The sequence below is a fragment of the Ursus arctos genome, unplaced genomic scaffold, assembly GCF_023065955.2.
Source record: "Ursus arctos isolate Adak ecotype North America unplaced genomic scaffold, UrsArc2.0 scaffold_2, whole genome shotgun sequence".
Lineage (NCBI taxonomy): Eukaryota > Metazoa > Chordata > Mammalia > Carnivora > Ursidae > Ursus > Ursus arctos.
The window spans coordinates 64,273,884-64,289,433 of record NW_026622874.1 but is presented as its reverse complement, the minus strand read 5'-3'; the positions used below and the strand labels follow the sequence as shown (position 1 = coordinate 64,289,433).

Genomic DNA, 15,550 nt, shown 5'->3' with positions numbered 1-15,550 from the left:
AGCTCTGCCCCCTCCGCCGACCCCCTCGGGGTGGGAGGACTTGCTTTGTGCACGGGGAGGCCCCCTCAGGGACACTCTCTGTTCAGGGACCCCAGACGCTGGTGCCATTATTACCCCACTGACGACCAGAGGTTCAGTAAGTTGCCCAAGGAAGAGGAAAAGACACACAGGAAAACAGCCTCCTCCCGGACGAGCAGTGGGCGGAGAGTCTAAGCAGACGCCAGACCGCCTGGGTCCGCACCCCAGCACTGCCACTTAGGAGACACGACGCCCTGGCACCGGCCTCGCGCTGCACGTCCCTTTCCTCTTTGGTCAAATGCAAACAAGAGCCATCTCTTCGCCGCACTGCCATGGAACGAAGTGAGGAGCGATCCAGCTGCAACACCTCCGAGAGGTACGTGCAGCTCGCCTCACAGCTGAGAACCGGCTGTCATGACACCGCTCCGGCGCGGACACCTGGTTCTACCTCTTCACACGAACGGAAAGGAAGGAGTCAAGACCCAAGGGCAAGACAAACCGCTCCGAACTAGAGAGCTAGGGGGGAGCATCCTCCTAATGGGGCGGCCGTGGGTGGGCCTCTTGAGCAACTGCACGCCTCCCCTGCTCCACCCCATACCACGGGCTCTGCAGCCTGACGCGACTGCCTGGGGCCCCAGGGGCCGCACACCACACCCAGCCAGAGAAACACTCAGAAAACTCAAGGCCTGGTTCGTGACAAGCGGGTGATGCCCAACAACCCCAAGTACCTTGTCGTGATTTTGGACCCCAATCTCTTTTCTTCTTTTGCTTTTGGAGGCCGTGGGTATCTTGGGGGGCTCGTCTTCCTCCTCCACATCGGGCAGTGCCACTTCTTCAAAGCCATCAAACTGGGGACGAGTGGGTACCACTCAACACAGACCCTGGGCAGGCACCCCTCCGACACGTGACCTTCCCCCTTCCCAAGCCCACTGCATCCTCAGGGCCAGTACCTCGTACTCCTTCTCCTCGGTCCAGTTGATCTCTTCAAAGTCCCCCATCCGGCTGGCTGCTGGGCGCAGGTGATCAAAGAAGACAGAGAACTCATCCTGCAGGTGGTCGTGGCCCTTGAGAAGCTGCCACATCTGTGTCTTGAGCTGGGGAGAGTGGTCAGGGAAGGATGAGGTGCCCAGGGCCCGTCCAGGCTGCCATCCCAAACCAATTCCATTCGCTCCCAAGGTCTACCCTCCTACTCCACTGAGGGACACACAGAAGCCTCTCTTGAACCGCTAAGACTTCGTCAACGTCCCCTCCCTGCTCGCGTGCCTACACTGGAGGGGAATAATAATACGTTTGCTCCCTGATGACGACACTCTGCACCCCGCCCTCCTGACCTCCAGCTCCAGCAGCAACCTGAGCACAGCTAGCAGACGAGTTCCCCTCGGCCCCATCACCTCCTTCCCTGAACTTCCCTTCCAGGCACTGATGGCATCCCTGAGCCTGTGAGATCAGTGAGGCTCTGGTTTCAGGGGACAAGCACCCCCTGTTCCAGGGGTTTATGCTTCAGGAAAGCCGATAAAGTCCTCGCCTTCTTCGTCCCCTCCGAAGTCCAAGGTACCCCCGAAGCAAGAGAATAGGCACGGGTGCCAGCAGAAAGGCAACGGGACAGGAAACAGCACCTCCGTGATCTCCTGGGGCAGGCAGTCTGCACAGCTCTGGAGGACCTTGATGATCTTCTGGTGGTGTGAGGGGTTCTCTGCAAAGCAGATCTCCAGCTGCCGAAGAAACTTGCGGCTCTTCTCAAAAGCCTGCTGCTCCTCAAACTACCACAGTGGAAAGAAGGCGAGAGCGTCACGTGCGCAGCGAGCGTGGGCCGGAGGGCTCTAGGCCCAAGAAACTAGAGCATCGGGCTGGGGAGTGGGGTGAACGGGGCTCTGGTTTACAACCGCCAGACTGTGCGAAGGACCCTGGCGTCCATGTACCTTGGGCTGCAAGGGAGACCAACCCAAGACACCTAAAACGTGAAGGAAAGATTCCAGAGACATGCGCATCTCAAGCTGCTGTCTCATGGCTGTGACGTCACACGCTCCAGCTCGTCACCGTCTACAGTGGTCACACCTGCGCTCCTCCTCACACGGGGAGACAGCTCGGGCCGGGGGGGTCACCACCCCAGGGCCACATGACTGCCTCAAGCTGACCAGATGAACTCACTCTACCCTTCATTCCCGTGTCTCTCAATCCTGAACTCCTGGGATATCCCTCACGTGTAGACACCTACTCGCCAACATTTTGAATGTCACCTCACACAGTGGCCACCCCAGACTACCATGTACAAAATAAAACTGCAAGCCCCCCCACTCCCCCTGCAGCTCTCTAGTCCCCCTTCCTGGTGTATTTTTCTACAAAGCATTAGCGCTAGAAAGCGTTACACAGAGTTTATTGTTCATATCTACTTTTCATCCCTATATACATTTACCATATATATTTACTATTTATCACCTGACTTTCCCCAAGAGAATGGAAGCTCCGTGAGGGCAAGGACGTCATTCTTTTGTAACTACTATATTCCTAAGACCGAGCACTCTGCCTGACACGCACTGGGCACACAGTAAGTATCTGTCGGAACGAACGCCTGTTTTACAAGAGGGAGGAGCAAAGGGCGCGTGATTTACCTACAGTCTCCACTGGCAACAAAGGTACAACCCCTCATTGCACATATCAAGAAAATGGGAGAAGAGGGGTTGGGAAGATCACCCCTTGAAAACAAGGGGGCGCTGATCACTCTGGGCTAGAGCAGGGCCGTCTGAGCGGGAGCCGCCGAGAGACGAGGACAGTGTTAGCCAATTCTACCCAGGCTCGCCCCGTCCCCGGGCCCAGCAGCCCCCCGGTGTGGCGTCCACACGCCCACTCACTAATCCACAGGCCAGAGCCTGCTCGGGCAGCAGGAAGGCAGCGAAATCCTTCAGCAGCTGAGGCCAGTCCTGGAGCAGAGCCTGCAGGCTTCTGTAGAGATCCACAGCTGTCTGCCTCTGAGTGCTGGACTCGAACTCATAGATGACCTGCAGGAAGTCCTCATACTTGCCAGGGATATGCTGCAGCGCTTCTCGAACCTACGCGGGAAGACGTTCTGCCATCAGTACAAGAAAGCCGTAGACTGAGGAGTTGTCCTGGTACAGAGCACTCCAGAGCCACCCTGCAGAGGCCCCTCCTCTGACAGCTCACGGAAGACGCGGAGCGGCGAGTCAGGAGCAGCTCCTTCTCCGCGGGCAGGCCACGGAAACGCCTTCATTCTCCAAGGACCACGGCCCTCCCCACAAAACCAAGCAAGCTTTCCTCTAGCCCAGCCCCAAACTCTCCCTCCTGATCTCAGCCCCACGCTGAAATAGTCGCGGAGCGTTTGGCACACCCATTTCCGCAGCACAGTATCGCATGAGGGGAGAGAATGCACACATTAGCAATGTTGGTAAAACGTGAGCAGACAGGAAGGTACGGCCATCACTGCTAGTAGGCCACCTCACCAGGGGTATAAAGGAACTGGCGGGTTACATTCCAAGGACAACTGCCAGGCACAGTGGGGCAGCTCTCTGAAGACCAGGGCGCTTCCCGGAGGTCCACTCTCCGGCCAGTGCACCAACGGTCCTCCTTCTCAAGCCGAGGGCTCGGGAGAGGCCCGCTTTAACCAACCCAGCAAAGTCACCCCTCACTGATGATGGTGGCATCACCCTTCCCCGCGTTCTGAACAATGAGGGGTGATGCTGAGGGATTCGCAACAAGCCGTGTACGACGGAAGCCTGTGTCCAGTCTCTCTCACACAGATATGAGGGCAAGGCCAGGAGAGAGCAAAGGCAGAGGCATACAAGACGGCGGTGAAGCCTGAAAATCAGACTCTGTTTTCAACACTGGTCCCTGGAAGAAGCCTCGTTTGGAGGGACGGGCGGGTAGCGGGAAGCAGCCCCTGCCTACCCTGGTCAGGTAAGCCTGAGCAAAGGCCAAATCCTTCTGCTCCCTGAGGGGGTCCCGCTCGAGAATATCCTCATCATACAGCAGCAGCAGCTTGGACGTGTCCTTGCTGGCCCGGGCCCGGCTTCCCCGCCTGCTGCGAGCTCGCTGACTGCCCCGGCCCTTCCCAGCAGCTCGGCCGCTCTCTCCTGGGAAAACACACAAGAAAGATGGTTGCTCTGGCCCCACAACCCCACTCCTCCCATCGGCCACACGCACCCACCCCACCCAAATCCTGTCCGGGACGGCCCCAGGAGAGGCTAGTGGGAACGTGTCAGGAAGGCACGACCGTGTGTCAGGCCAGCCGCATTCCCCACAGTGAGAAGGGGATCTCAGCTACTGCATACTGAGAACGGGAGTCGTGAACAGGAGTACGGGCTCTCGCCAGGCTCTCACGGTACTAGGTCTTGGTGGGGAACCGCAAATAAACGTAGCTCTTAGCCGCATGCGTGACAGACGCATGGAGGACCCGCACAAAAGCTTGCACGAGCCTAACACAAACCTGGCAGCCAGTAAGAGGCACAGCTGAGATGTCTGAGCACGCTTCTCTGCAAAGGCTCCAGGCAAACACGCTTGGGCGAGGGGAGCGTGCAGAGGAGTCCCAGACGACTTCCTCTAAAACTCCCACCTGGTTTTCAGACCAGCCACTCGGCATGGCACTTAGAAAGGAGGCCAGCGGAGACCACCTGGCACATCAGGCTCGCCACTCACCTGGCGGGGCGCTGCTGGCCTCTGCCTCCGGAGCGGTCCTGGGCGAGGCGAAGGTGGCCGGCGGCTTCTCGACAGGGTCTCCCACGGCTTCATCTGTCATTTCGTCCTCCTTCTGCAGGCTCTCCATTCCTTCTGCCTCCTCTTCCTCTTCTTCTTCGGGCTCAGAGTTCTCTTCCTGGGAGTTCTCCTCCTCGGACTCGCCCTCCTGGCCCGCACGCCTCTCAGAGGCCAGCCAGGTCAGTTTCTCCATCGTTTCCTGCAAAGTCCCCGACAGCGTCCCCAGGGCTGGCGCCGGCTCACCACAGGCCAGCGGCACGGCCACCAGGGCCCAGCACGGAGTCGGGACGCAGGGTGGGGGAAGATGCGTTTTGAAAGGTTGCCTTCTACCCTGAAGACAGTTTTCCTTTGCTGGGGTCCACACTTACGATCTACATGTTTAGGCCTTTAAATTGTGCACGTGTGATTCAATCTAACATTTCAGTGGCTGAGTCACACAGAACACCCAAGTAAACGTTCACCCTCTTCCTCCCCTCTCGCCTCAACCCCCCCCCCAAAACTGTCCCCCACTGTATTCAAACGTCAAATAAAAATGACAGGAGACCTATCTAAGTGCAGCAAGCAAGCAGGGGGCCTGTCAACAGATCAAGCGAGTGACTGAGGCCACAGAACAGCGGAGGATCCTCCCCAGCTCTCACCTGGAGCTCCGGGACCGAGAGCACAGACTCCTCAGAGGCTGACGACATCTCATCCTCCTCATCTTGGGTCAGGTCATCAAAGTCCTCCTCTTCCTCTTCCTCTGGCCCGTCCTTCTCTCCTCCAGCCTCCGGCCCAGCCGGGGTCCCCAGCGCCTGGCCGTCAGAGCTGGCGAGGTCCTCACACTTCCCCGGGGGGCTGCTGCGTACCACTTCAGGGCCGGCATAGGAAGAAGCGATCTTGGGAGACCCTCTGCTCACATCTCCGGAGTCTCCCTCATCCCCAGGTTCCCGAGAAGCTGACAAGGTTCTAGCCGGCTCGCTCCTCTCGTCCTCCTGCTGGAAGGCTGGCTGTCTCCTCAGCTCGCCAGGACCGCTCGGCTCCTCACCTGGGAAGCCAGCGTCCACTCCCACAGAACGTTCTTCTCTGATGTCCTCACAGGTGTCCTGCCCAGGTAACCCACTGGAGTCATCCTCCCCAGGGTCCTGAGGTTCCATCTTGACCATTTCCTGCAAGTCCCCTGCCGGCAGCGGCTCCAGAGCCTGCCTCCCATCCTCGGCCTTTACAAGAGTCCAGCCACAGGCACTGTTCTCTGGCCGCTCTTCCTGGCACACTCGATCTGCTGCTGGGGGCCCTGGGCTGTGTTCCTCTTTGGGGAAGACGGGAGCACAGAGAGGAGATAGTTCCTGGGGTTCTAATTTGGGTTCTAGGCCTTGAAAGGCATTTTTCCCTTCAGCCAAAGGACAACCAACGTCCACATTCACTTGGGCCTTATCTTCAGGGGTGGATGGGACGGGAAGACTCACAGAGTTGCTGGAAACAATTAGGGGTGGGATAGAGGAGGCCACAAGGGGCTGGTTCAATGGGCAGGGGAAGGAAGTTGGGTTAACCAGGAGGGTGGTGATGGGAATGGTCTGAGGAGCCTGGGCCACGGCCGCGCTGACGGGCTGGATCACGTTGCAGCCGCTGCCAAGGCTGACGACCTTCACAGTGGTGGCGGGCACGGTGAAGATCACGGGCACCGGGTGGAGGAGTGAAGCTGGCTCCAGACAGAGAGAGGCCTTGGCCCCCTTTCTCTTGGAGGCTCTCGGCTTTGCAGACGGCTTTCGAAACTTAGAAGGAGCAAGTGAGGGCAGCATTACCTTGGGCACAGGGGCAGAGGAGAGCAGGGTCTGGGGCTCAGACAGAGGGAAGCTGGTCCTGGCCTCAGGGGGCGTGGGAGGCAGTGCTGTTGGAGACTCAAAACTCTCGCCCCCGGTGACCCCCAGTGGAGGGACGCCTGGCACCGTCTGTAAGACAGTGGCCGGCTGGATCACGTGAGGAATCCGGACCACCATTTTGCTCGGAGGGGCTTCAGACTGAGTTGACCTAGCTGGTGTTTTCCCAGAAGTGGAGCTGGGCTGGAGGGAGGGGCTGGGTCTGATGAGCAGGGGCTTCAGGACTGACGGCCGCTTCTGTCTCCAGGCCTTCCTGGAAAAACAGCTGGCCACCGGCTTCAGCTTCAGGACTACACCCTTGGGCAACAGCAGTGGGTACGGAGTTTCACTCCCCAGTTCCGAGCTGCCTTTTCCCAGGCCCGGCTCTGAGCTGACCTCAGTGGCTCCGGTCACACTTCCTACCCCTCTGGCGCCGTCTGCTATGCGCCACAGTTCCTCCTGGATGGATGGCAGACTGGCCTATCAGAACAAGAACACACTGATCCAGCAAGTGTCAGACTGGGCAAAAAGAAAGGGGTTTCCGGGATTTTAGGGGCCTTTCTAGGACAGTCTCAAAAAATCTTTTCAAGAAGGAGTTTTCTCGCAGGATATCCAATTTCTACAAGGACCACATCCTAATTACATACTATAGAAACACCATATCATTTTACCCACTACTTTTCAAAGGTGGTACAGTCACGTGGGGGAAGGGGAAGCAGCAGGAGAGGAAGGGGGAAGGAGGAAGGTCTGCTAAACCCCGTCCTACAGCTACGGCCCCGGGCGTGTAAAGTAACCCTCGATGTCTCTGGCAGGGCTAGTGTCCTCCTGCCTCCTACACACCTCGAGGAGGAAGGCTGTACCTTTAACCAGAACGGAAGCCGGTGCTCTTCCCTCTCAACAGGTGGCTTCCACTGATGGGGCTGGATCTCTTCACAGCATTTCACCAAGACAGGCAGCTGTTTGGTCTTCTTATAAAACTGAGCATGAAGAAATGACATACGAGTTACATTCCCTCCAGAAACACTGCTCTCTGTCGGGCTGGGGAGCGAAGTGTGCGGCAGTGTGAGACGCCCCCTCCCCCTAGCACATGACCATAACCAGCTCATGCTAAATGCTCTCCATTTCAAATTACACTAAGCTCTCAATCCTAATGAACATTCTGCCACACTCGCTATCACCAGACAGAGAGAAGTTTAGGTCACAGAGAAAAGGAAGCACATGGTTGGAGCCACCGGCCTTCAGATCTGCTCCTACTCAACAGCTGTCACGACAGCACCTTAACCCTCATCCGCGACCCACGGAAGCTTCCCACTAAGGAAGTAACGCTGCGAAGGACATCAGAGGGCAAGGGAAAGCAGGGACTGCGGCAGTTTTAAGAGTAAATGAGCAGAAATCCCAACAGTGACAGCACGCACCCACCCAACCCACATCTGCAGAGCCCCCACCAGAGGCCCGCGCACAGTGGGAGTGGCCATTCCCGCTCCCGGGGAGCTCACACACCAGCAGGAGAGAGAGCCAAACAGACGAAATTCTCTGTAAAAAAGCACAAAGACGCATACACAAGTATGACGCCCACATCACACTTGAACAATAAAGACATTTCTGGAGCAGCTGCGACTACAGATGAGTCTTGACGGCACAGGGCTGGCTGAGGGAGGCAGGGAGGCGCAGACACCCTTCTTGTTCCAAATCATGAACGTGTTAAGGAACCACAAAGAGACTGGTCTGGCCACAACAGAGAGATGTGAAGAGACTCTCAGAGACAAGTCGGAGGTAAAGCAGGGGGGCCTTCCATGCCATGCTGTGCAGTGTGAACTCCACCCGGAAGTTATCTCGAGGTGGCCACGGCAGCAATGGAAGGAGCCAGAATTAGAAACACCAGTTAGAAAACAATGGCATTAATGCAGACGTCACGAAGGCTGACACCAAGGCTGCAGGCATCAGGGTAGGAAGCAGGGTAGAACACGGAAGACCTGGGGACGGCCTGGCATATGGTGATCAAGCGGGGCGGGGGGGGCGTTCAAGGACAACTTGCAACTTCGTGCACTGAGACAACAGCCAGACCGCAAGGTCCCAGAGACACAGGTCACAACAGGGGGACCTGGGGGAGGGGAGGGTGCTGGTGGTGGCCGGCAGAAACGGGAAGGTGCAGAGGGACACAGCTCGGACTGAGGAGGCAACGCAGGGAAGACTTCCTGGCAACAGCTGGCTACGTGAAGCCGGCAGTGGGCGGAAGAACCGGGACCGAGGACTCAGACTTCAGGAGCGTGAGCAGACACACTGCAAGTCTCCAGAAACTCGGACGCGTGGACAGAGTGGGGCAAGAGCAGCTTGTGAAGGAGCAGCTGCAGGAGCATGGGAGCTACAGTCCCGACCGGACAGCTACGCAGAAGGAGGCCACGAAAGCAGCCACGGCATCACCGATGGGGAAATACCAGATCTTTGCAGGGATAATATCCACACTTTCCGAGGTTAAAGAGTTAAGGAGAAACGTACTGTTAAAAACAGATTAAAACATCCGTTTGGCTTTGTCCCTCTTAAAACCCCATGAAAACAAGGGCATTGTTTTAAGGTAAAAGCATATAAGGAGAGAGAATGAAAAAAAAGGTGAAAGCAACAAAATTTTCAAAACTAAAAGCAGATGGATGAGTGGAGACACACAGGAGAATCAAGAAAGCCAAATGTCATGTGGCGAAAAGTTAAGGGCCGACAACACGGATGTTGGAGGCTGGCCACAGGGTGAGACAGCAGAAACCTCGAGAAGTGGGGGTAAAGCTGGAAGTGGAAACACGTAAAGATGAGGAGGGCAGGCAGAAGCTGTTGAAAAGGCAGTGACCCCCCAAATCCCACCCCGCTGGCTGTAGCCACGGGCAGCCTCTCCCCGGCCGAGCAGCAGGTGGACAGAGGCCTCCAGGCACAGCAGCCAGCAGGCACCCTGTGGGAGGGGGCACAGGGGACAAGTCCAGCCTTTGTCCTCTCCGGCTTCCCACACTCCCTCTGCCATTGGCCATTAAAGAATATTCAGTGAATATAAAAAAGCTATTGGAAATTAAAAATATAACCAGAGAAATAAAGAGCTAACTCAGCAGAAAGGTCAGAAGAAAAAACTGAAGTAACACCCCAGAAAGTACAACAAAATATCAAAGTGTTGGGAAAGAGAAGACCACTGGGAGGCCTAGGGTACTGCCCAGGGGGAGCATGAAGGGGGGAGGGGGGCGGGGTGCCCAGTCCTTGCAGAATTAATGAGACTGGACCCAAACTGAGGCATCCACAGCACCATAAAAGCCCAAAACAATGGAAAAAAGGAAAAACCCTACATGCTGCTGGGGTGAGGGCCACGGGGGACACAGGTCACATAGGTTCAAGAGACAAATGGCATCAAATCTAAAGAGGCAGCACTAGCAATGAGAAGAAACTGGAGCAAGGCCCTTAACACTTTCTCATAAAATTATTTCTAACCTCATAATTAGAGTCATAAGAGGCTGCAAAAGTAAGACAGAAGGCTCTTACATAGCCTTCCCTCGGTTTCCCCCAACAGTAAGACCTTATGTCACATGGTGACAGTGGTCACACACACAGACCAGGATGCGGCCTCCAGACCCGTCCACGCAGCATGAACACCAGGAATATGGCCAGTTTAAATCTACGCACCTGTTTCTCAAGCACTCTTCCCCAGAATGCCATGAGGACGTGCTCCGCTGCAAGAAGTTAGTAAGACCAAGAAAGATGTGGGTTTGGGGACTAAGAGGATGCACACGGGAAAGAAGCAAAATGAACCCATGATGGTGGGGGAGAAAAATCCCAAGAAGCCAGTTGTGCAGCGAGACGAGAGAGCCACACGTTTAGAGGGAACGGCATCAGCGGAGCTGGGAGAGCGCCTTCCTCAGGAAGCTGAAAATGACAGAACACCAACATTGTTCGAACACACGAACCAGGGACTCAGAGCACTGCAGGAAACTCCAGTGTTGAATACAGCTCGACAGAGTGAGGTAATACCTCACAAGACCAAGCCCCACCCGCTCCCCCAAATGCAATTACCAACTCCGGCAGGAAAGCAATCACGCTATACCACACCACTCAGCTATGGGACACGCACCAAGCCCTCATCACACTTATAATGTGAGCCCCGAAACCGATCTAACCAACACTGTGGTCTAGTGGGAGAACCGGGGGACAGAAGACACCCGTGATGATGGCAGGGCTGTGGCGGTGAGAGGACCGAGTCTTTGTCGCCCATGTCACGCTTTAATAAATAAAGCTTCAATCCAAAGCACCAAGTGGTGGCAATGACAAGCAAGCCACCCAGATACGGTGGTGTAGACACATCACCCCTCAAAAACTTCAGTAAGAAATAGGGAGAAAAATAGTTTCCATAATAAGCCTCACAGAACTATTTGACTATTTAAATCACTTAGACTATTTACCTTTTATAAAATATATACTTTTAACTTTGATAGGCATACCCATGTGAAAAAGGTGTAAGAAGGATACAGAGGAGTGCTGTCTACCCTTTCCAGAAGGCTGGCGGGAAAGAGACAGGAGTGGCTCAAGGGAAACGTGAAGTTGAGAAATATTCTAAGAGCTGGAATAACTCTGGGGCCCCTGGGTGGCTCAGCTGGCTCATCATCTGCCTTCGGCTCAGGTCATGATCCCGGGGTCCGAGAATCGAGCCCCGAGTCAGGCTCCCTGCTCAGTGGGGCGTCTGCTTCTCCCTCGCCCCATGCAACCCCCCAGCTCATGCTCTCTCCCTCTCTCAAGTAAATAATCTTAACAAAAAAAAAAAAAGTTGGAGTAATTTTATTTTTAGGAGAAATACCCGTAACAGAGGAAGGTAGTCCAGAGGAGAACAAGGGTCAATGTCCCTTGAAAAGCCAGAGGGGGACGGAGCCCACTCTGGCGGGAGAAGCCAGGGCCCTCCGCTGCGAGGCTGAGCACTCACTTTGACGATGTTGTCGGGTGCCCGGTTCATGTTGAGGTTCTTGATCCTCACGGTCAGCTGGTGGGCGGTCTTGCCGGCCAGGAGGTACTTGCTCATCAGCAGCTTGGGAAACTTGGTCCCTTCGAAGTGCTTTAGCCCTAAAGCCAGCAAACTGAGAAAGGAGCCATGACCTAAATCGTGCCTTTTTCTGTTCTGCGAACGTCCTTTCCCCAGAGAAGCCCCAGGGTACACCCCGACGTGCGCACACCTCGTTCCTGTGCAAGCCAACGGCTGTTTGACAGAGAACCGCAGGCGCGTACCGACAGCTAGTAAGTACGATGACGGAGACGCAACCAGGCGTGCCCGGTCAAGCGGGAAGAGGAAAAATGGGCATGAATCACTAAAAAATGGCAGATCACGACGTGCTTCACACTAATAATACGAACAAAATTCAAAAGGATTTGAAAGGGGCTAACAGAATAAATATGAAATGAATAATGGGCACGGTGTGAGATGTATTAAATCAGGACCAATACCGCCTCCCAACATAACCCATTCAATCGCGGTCACCTACCCACCATCACGTGCTGATGGCAGGGGGCCAGTACACATCAAGAGCCAGGAAAACGTTCCTGACCTTTACCAAATAATCTCACGCTTGAGAACTTACCCAAAGGGATAAACTCAAAAGACTTTCAAAAGCTCTATGCACAAAGATCCTTGCTGAGGCCTCACTAATACGGCCGTGCCAGGGCCGTGGAAGCACCTGAGAAGACAGCCCACAGCAACGAGAGCAAGGACAGCGCTCCAGCACAGAGCACAGAAAAACGATTTCACGGTGTTAGGTCAAAATAAGCAAAACAAAATTATACTTAAATTGCCAGTAATTATATGAAAAATCAAAGGGGGCACCTGGCTGGCTCAGTCAGTACAGCATGTGACTCTCGATCTTGGGGTTGTGAGTTCAAGCCCCATGCTGGGCATGGAGCTTACTTAAAATTGAAAGGAAGAAAGAAAGAAGGGGGCGCCTGGGTGGCACAGCGGTTAAGCGTCTGCCTTTGGCTCAGGGCGTGATCCCGGTGTTATGGGATCGAGCCCCACATCAGGCTCCTCCGCTATGAGCCTGCTTCTTCCTCTCCCACTCCCCCTGCTTGTGTTCCCTCTCTCGCTGGCTGTCTCTGTATCTGTCGAATAAATAAATAAAAAATCTTTAAAAAAAAAAAAAAGAAAGAAAGAAGGAAAGAAAAATTGTTGTCATGAGGTGGTTAGGATAATGGGTAAAAATTTTTTCCTTTGAAAAATGTCCTCTACCAGTACTATGAGATTAGTTTTTATAAAAAGTAAAAAAGCAAAAAAACAAGTTAAAATGTTTCCAAAAAGTTTACATTGTTCCTCAAAAAGAGCAGTGCCTAGCACTGCTGGAGCAGACACGCCGCAGAGCTGCGCCCGGCCCTCCGGCTCGGCTTTCGGTCTCCTGTGTCCGTGCCGGGTGACACGTGCCTGACTGCCCTGAGCTCAAGAGAAAGAACTAGGTCTTCTCCTCAGGGCCCTCGGTGCTTCTGCTCCCCCACAGCAAACCCTTACTTGTCCTCGGCCTTGGTGAAGAAAATCTTATCCTGGGGGTTCTTCGCCTTCAGAGAACACACTGGAAGCAGCTCTGGGTACATGAAAACCTTGCTTGTGGCCAGGATCCAAGCCACTTGTTTTGGCAAACAGGGAAATTCGTCTGCTGTGAGGAAACAATTCTGTGGTAAATGAAATTCTAGAACAAAAGAGGGCTTCACAAAAGCTTCTGAATGCATGTCTGCATTTAGCTAGAGCTCCCCTTCCTGGCGGTGTCCCACCTCCCCTCCCCCAGAAGTTCCCAGCATCGTCCTCAGCCCAATGTGCCTACGGGGAGTCCTGCTCGGTGCCACTAAACACGGACACACTCATCTTCCCTCAGCAGCACGAGCCCTGGCACACAGCGTGCGCGCAAACACGGCCGCCTCCTCCCCCGAAGTCCTTGGAAGGGACGGAACCGGCAACAATGCTTGCCTTCTTCCAGGATAAGATGCCAACCCCTTTCGTCTCCCTCACAAATCTGGTATTCTAGACTTTATCTGATTTGATTCTTACTTAACTTTCATTAAGTCCTCCCAGATTCCTCCTGGGGTTGGGAACAAAAACCATAAAAGGAACGAGGCATTTCAGTCTCACTCGTTTCTGCCTTGCTGCCTACGCCTCTCAATTTCAGGCACGTCTGCCTTTCCAGACATGGAAAGCACCACTATATCCATAGTTCTCCTTCCATAAATGGTATTTTTATATCCCCAGAAGAAAAACACAGGACACTGTATGTGTAATTCATTACCAAGCCATGATGTTAGGGTTTCATTACCACTGCAGAGCTAAGAAAGTCGTCAGATCAGAGTCTATAACATAATGCACTTGAACTCAACTATATTCAATCTAACGGCAAGAGTCAGGGATTTCAAACCACAGCTCCTCTGCTAAACCAGGAAACTAATCAGAAGCAATTATTCAGCTCAAGGGAACAGCAAATGTCTTCTCGAAAACTACTAAAAACTGCACAGTAGAAAGCAAACCTGCACAAATCTTTAAAATACTGAAAATGGCAATGTACAGCATCTCTAATTTGTGCCTAATTCCCAAATCAACATTTCATTCAAAATGGAGATACCACTACAACCATGAAGGGAAATAGAAGTATCTTAATGAAGCAGAGAGTAAAAACTTGACCACGAGCCTTTCATCTTCCGCAGACCCCACTGGCCTCTCTCTTGCTGCTTCCCGCCCTCACATCTGCCGAGGACCACGTCCCAGCCCTCATGGAAGCCCAAACACTGTCACGTCCTCCTGGAACGCAGACAGTGGGGACCAAGGACGATAGTACAGATGTTCTGTCTCCTGGGAAGAGAGGTTCGCGATAGGACCCCCACCTCTCAATGCAGGCAAAAAGCAGAAGTGGACACGGGTTCCCTACCAGTCTTCTTGACGGTTTTGCGAGGACTCCAATCGATGCTGACGTGCGTGTTGAAGTCTTCGATGAGCTGCATTGCCCCCAGCAGGTTGCAGGGCTGGAACAAGGTCTGAAAGCCAGGAATGGACTGGTGGAGTGCGACAGAGCTCTGAGCGAAGGTGCCCAGCTCTTTCTGAGGAGACAGGGCACAAAGGAGACCTCAGCCCCAGAAACTTACTACCGGCGACCCTCACCAGCCTCTAAGGGAAATCTGTCCCTCCTGCTAGAGGACAGAAACAGATAAAAATCATCATTCGGTCCTCCATAATTAACATCACTCCATTAAGACTACTCTTTTGCAGAGTCCTCAGATATGCGGGGATTCTGTTTATGATACACTCATCTGTTCTTATTCCTCAGCCTTTCGGATGGATGGTCTAGCTCCCCACCTAGAATAAAGGTTCTCAAGAGTGAGAACAGTTAAAATTTTTTGTCTTTTGGTTTCTCTGAATAACACCTAGGAAATTTCAAAAGTAAAAGCCCTTCCTCCAAAATACTTAAAAATGTCATGACCAAGATAAATTTTTTTTAAAGATTTTATTTGACAGAGAGAGAGACAGTCAGCGAGAGAGGGAACACAAGCAGGGGGAGCGGGAGAGGAAGCAGCAGGCTCCCTGATGTGGGGCTCGATCCCAGGACCCTGGGATCATGCCCTGAGCCAAAGGCAGACACTTAACGACTGAGCCACCCAGGTGCCCCATGACCAAGATTAATTTTATACACAAAATACTAATGTTGAGCCTAATGAATGGATAATGAATTCAATAAAAAGAACAGAAGTACCAAAAACCTAAGAAGTCAGGGTGGGTCTAAAGATGAGGAAGAGGAGGGGTGCCTGGGTGGCTCAGTCAGTTGTGTGCCTGCTTTTGGCTCAGGTCATGATTTCAGGGTCTAGGACTGAGGCCCGCATCGGGCTCCTTGCTCGGTGGGGAGTCTGCTTCTCCCTGTCCCTCTGCCCCTCATCCTGCTCGTGCACACTCGTTCTCTCTCCCAAATAATGAATAAATAAATAAAACCTTAAAAAAAAAAAAAACAGATGAGGAAGAGTACCCAATA

The 15,550-nt window shown here is 53.8% G+C and overlaps 1 protein-coding gene across 10 annotated transcripts in view; it reads right to left on the bottom strand.

Moving 5' to 3' along the window:
* LOC113245263 (GON-4-like protein) overlaps positions 1-15,550 on the bottom strand; it is a 63,425-nt gene that overhangs the window by 3,689 nt on the left and 44,186 nt on the right. For 8 of the 10 annotated variants that reach the window (XM_044379202.3, XM_044379199.3, XM_026485186.4 and 5 more), the window contains 11 exons: positions 14,459-14,627; positions 13,057-13,201; positions 11,494-11,644; positions 7,415-7,531; positions 5,361-7,034; positions 4,666-4,921; positions 3,919-4,103; positions 2,868-3,065; positions 1,635-1,778; positions 969-1,112; positions 747-866 (listed from right to left, as the gene is read on the bottom strand). In XM_044379202.3, the coding sequence (XP_044235137.2) occupies positions 747-866; positions 969-1,112; positions 1,635-1,778; positions 2,868-3,065; positions 3,919-4,103; positions 4,666-4,921; positions 5,361-7,034; positions 7,415-7,531; positions 11,494-11,644; positions 13,057-13,201; positions 14,459-14,627 (3,303 nt within the window). The remainder of the gene's footprint in view (positions 1-746; positions 867-968; positions 1,113-1,634; positions 1,779-2,867; positions 3,066-3,918; positions 4,104-4,665; positions 4,922-5,360; positions 7,035-7,414; positions 7,532-11,493; positions 11,645-13,056; positions 13,202-14,458; positions 14,628-15,550) is intronic. The other 2 variants (XM_044379200.3, XM_048225102.2) reach the window with 1 other exon arrangement.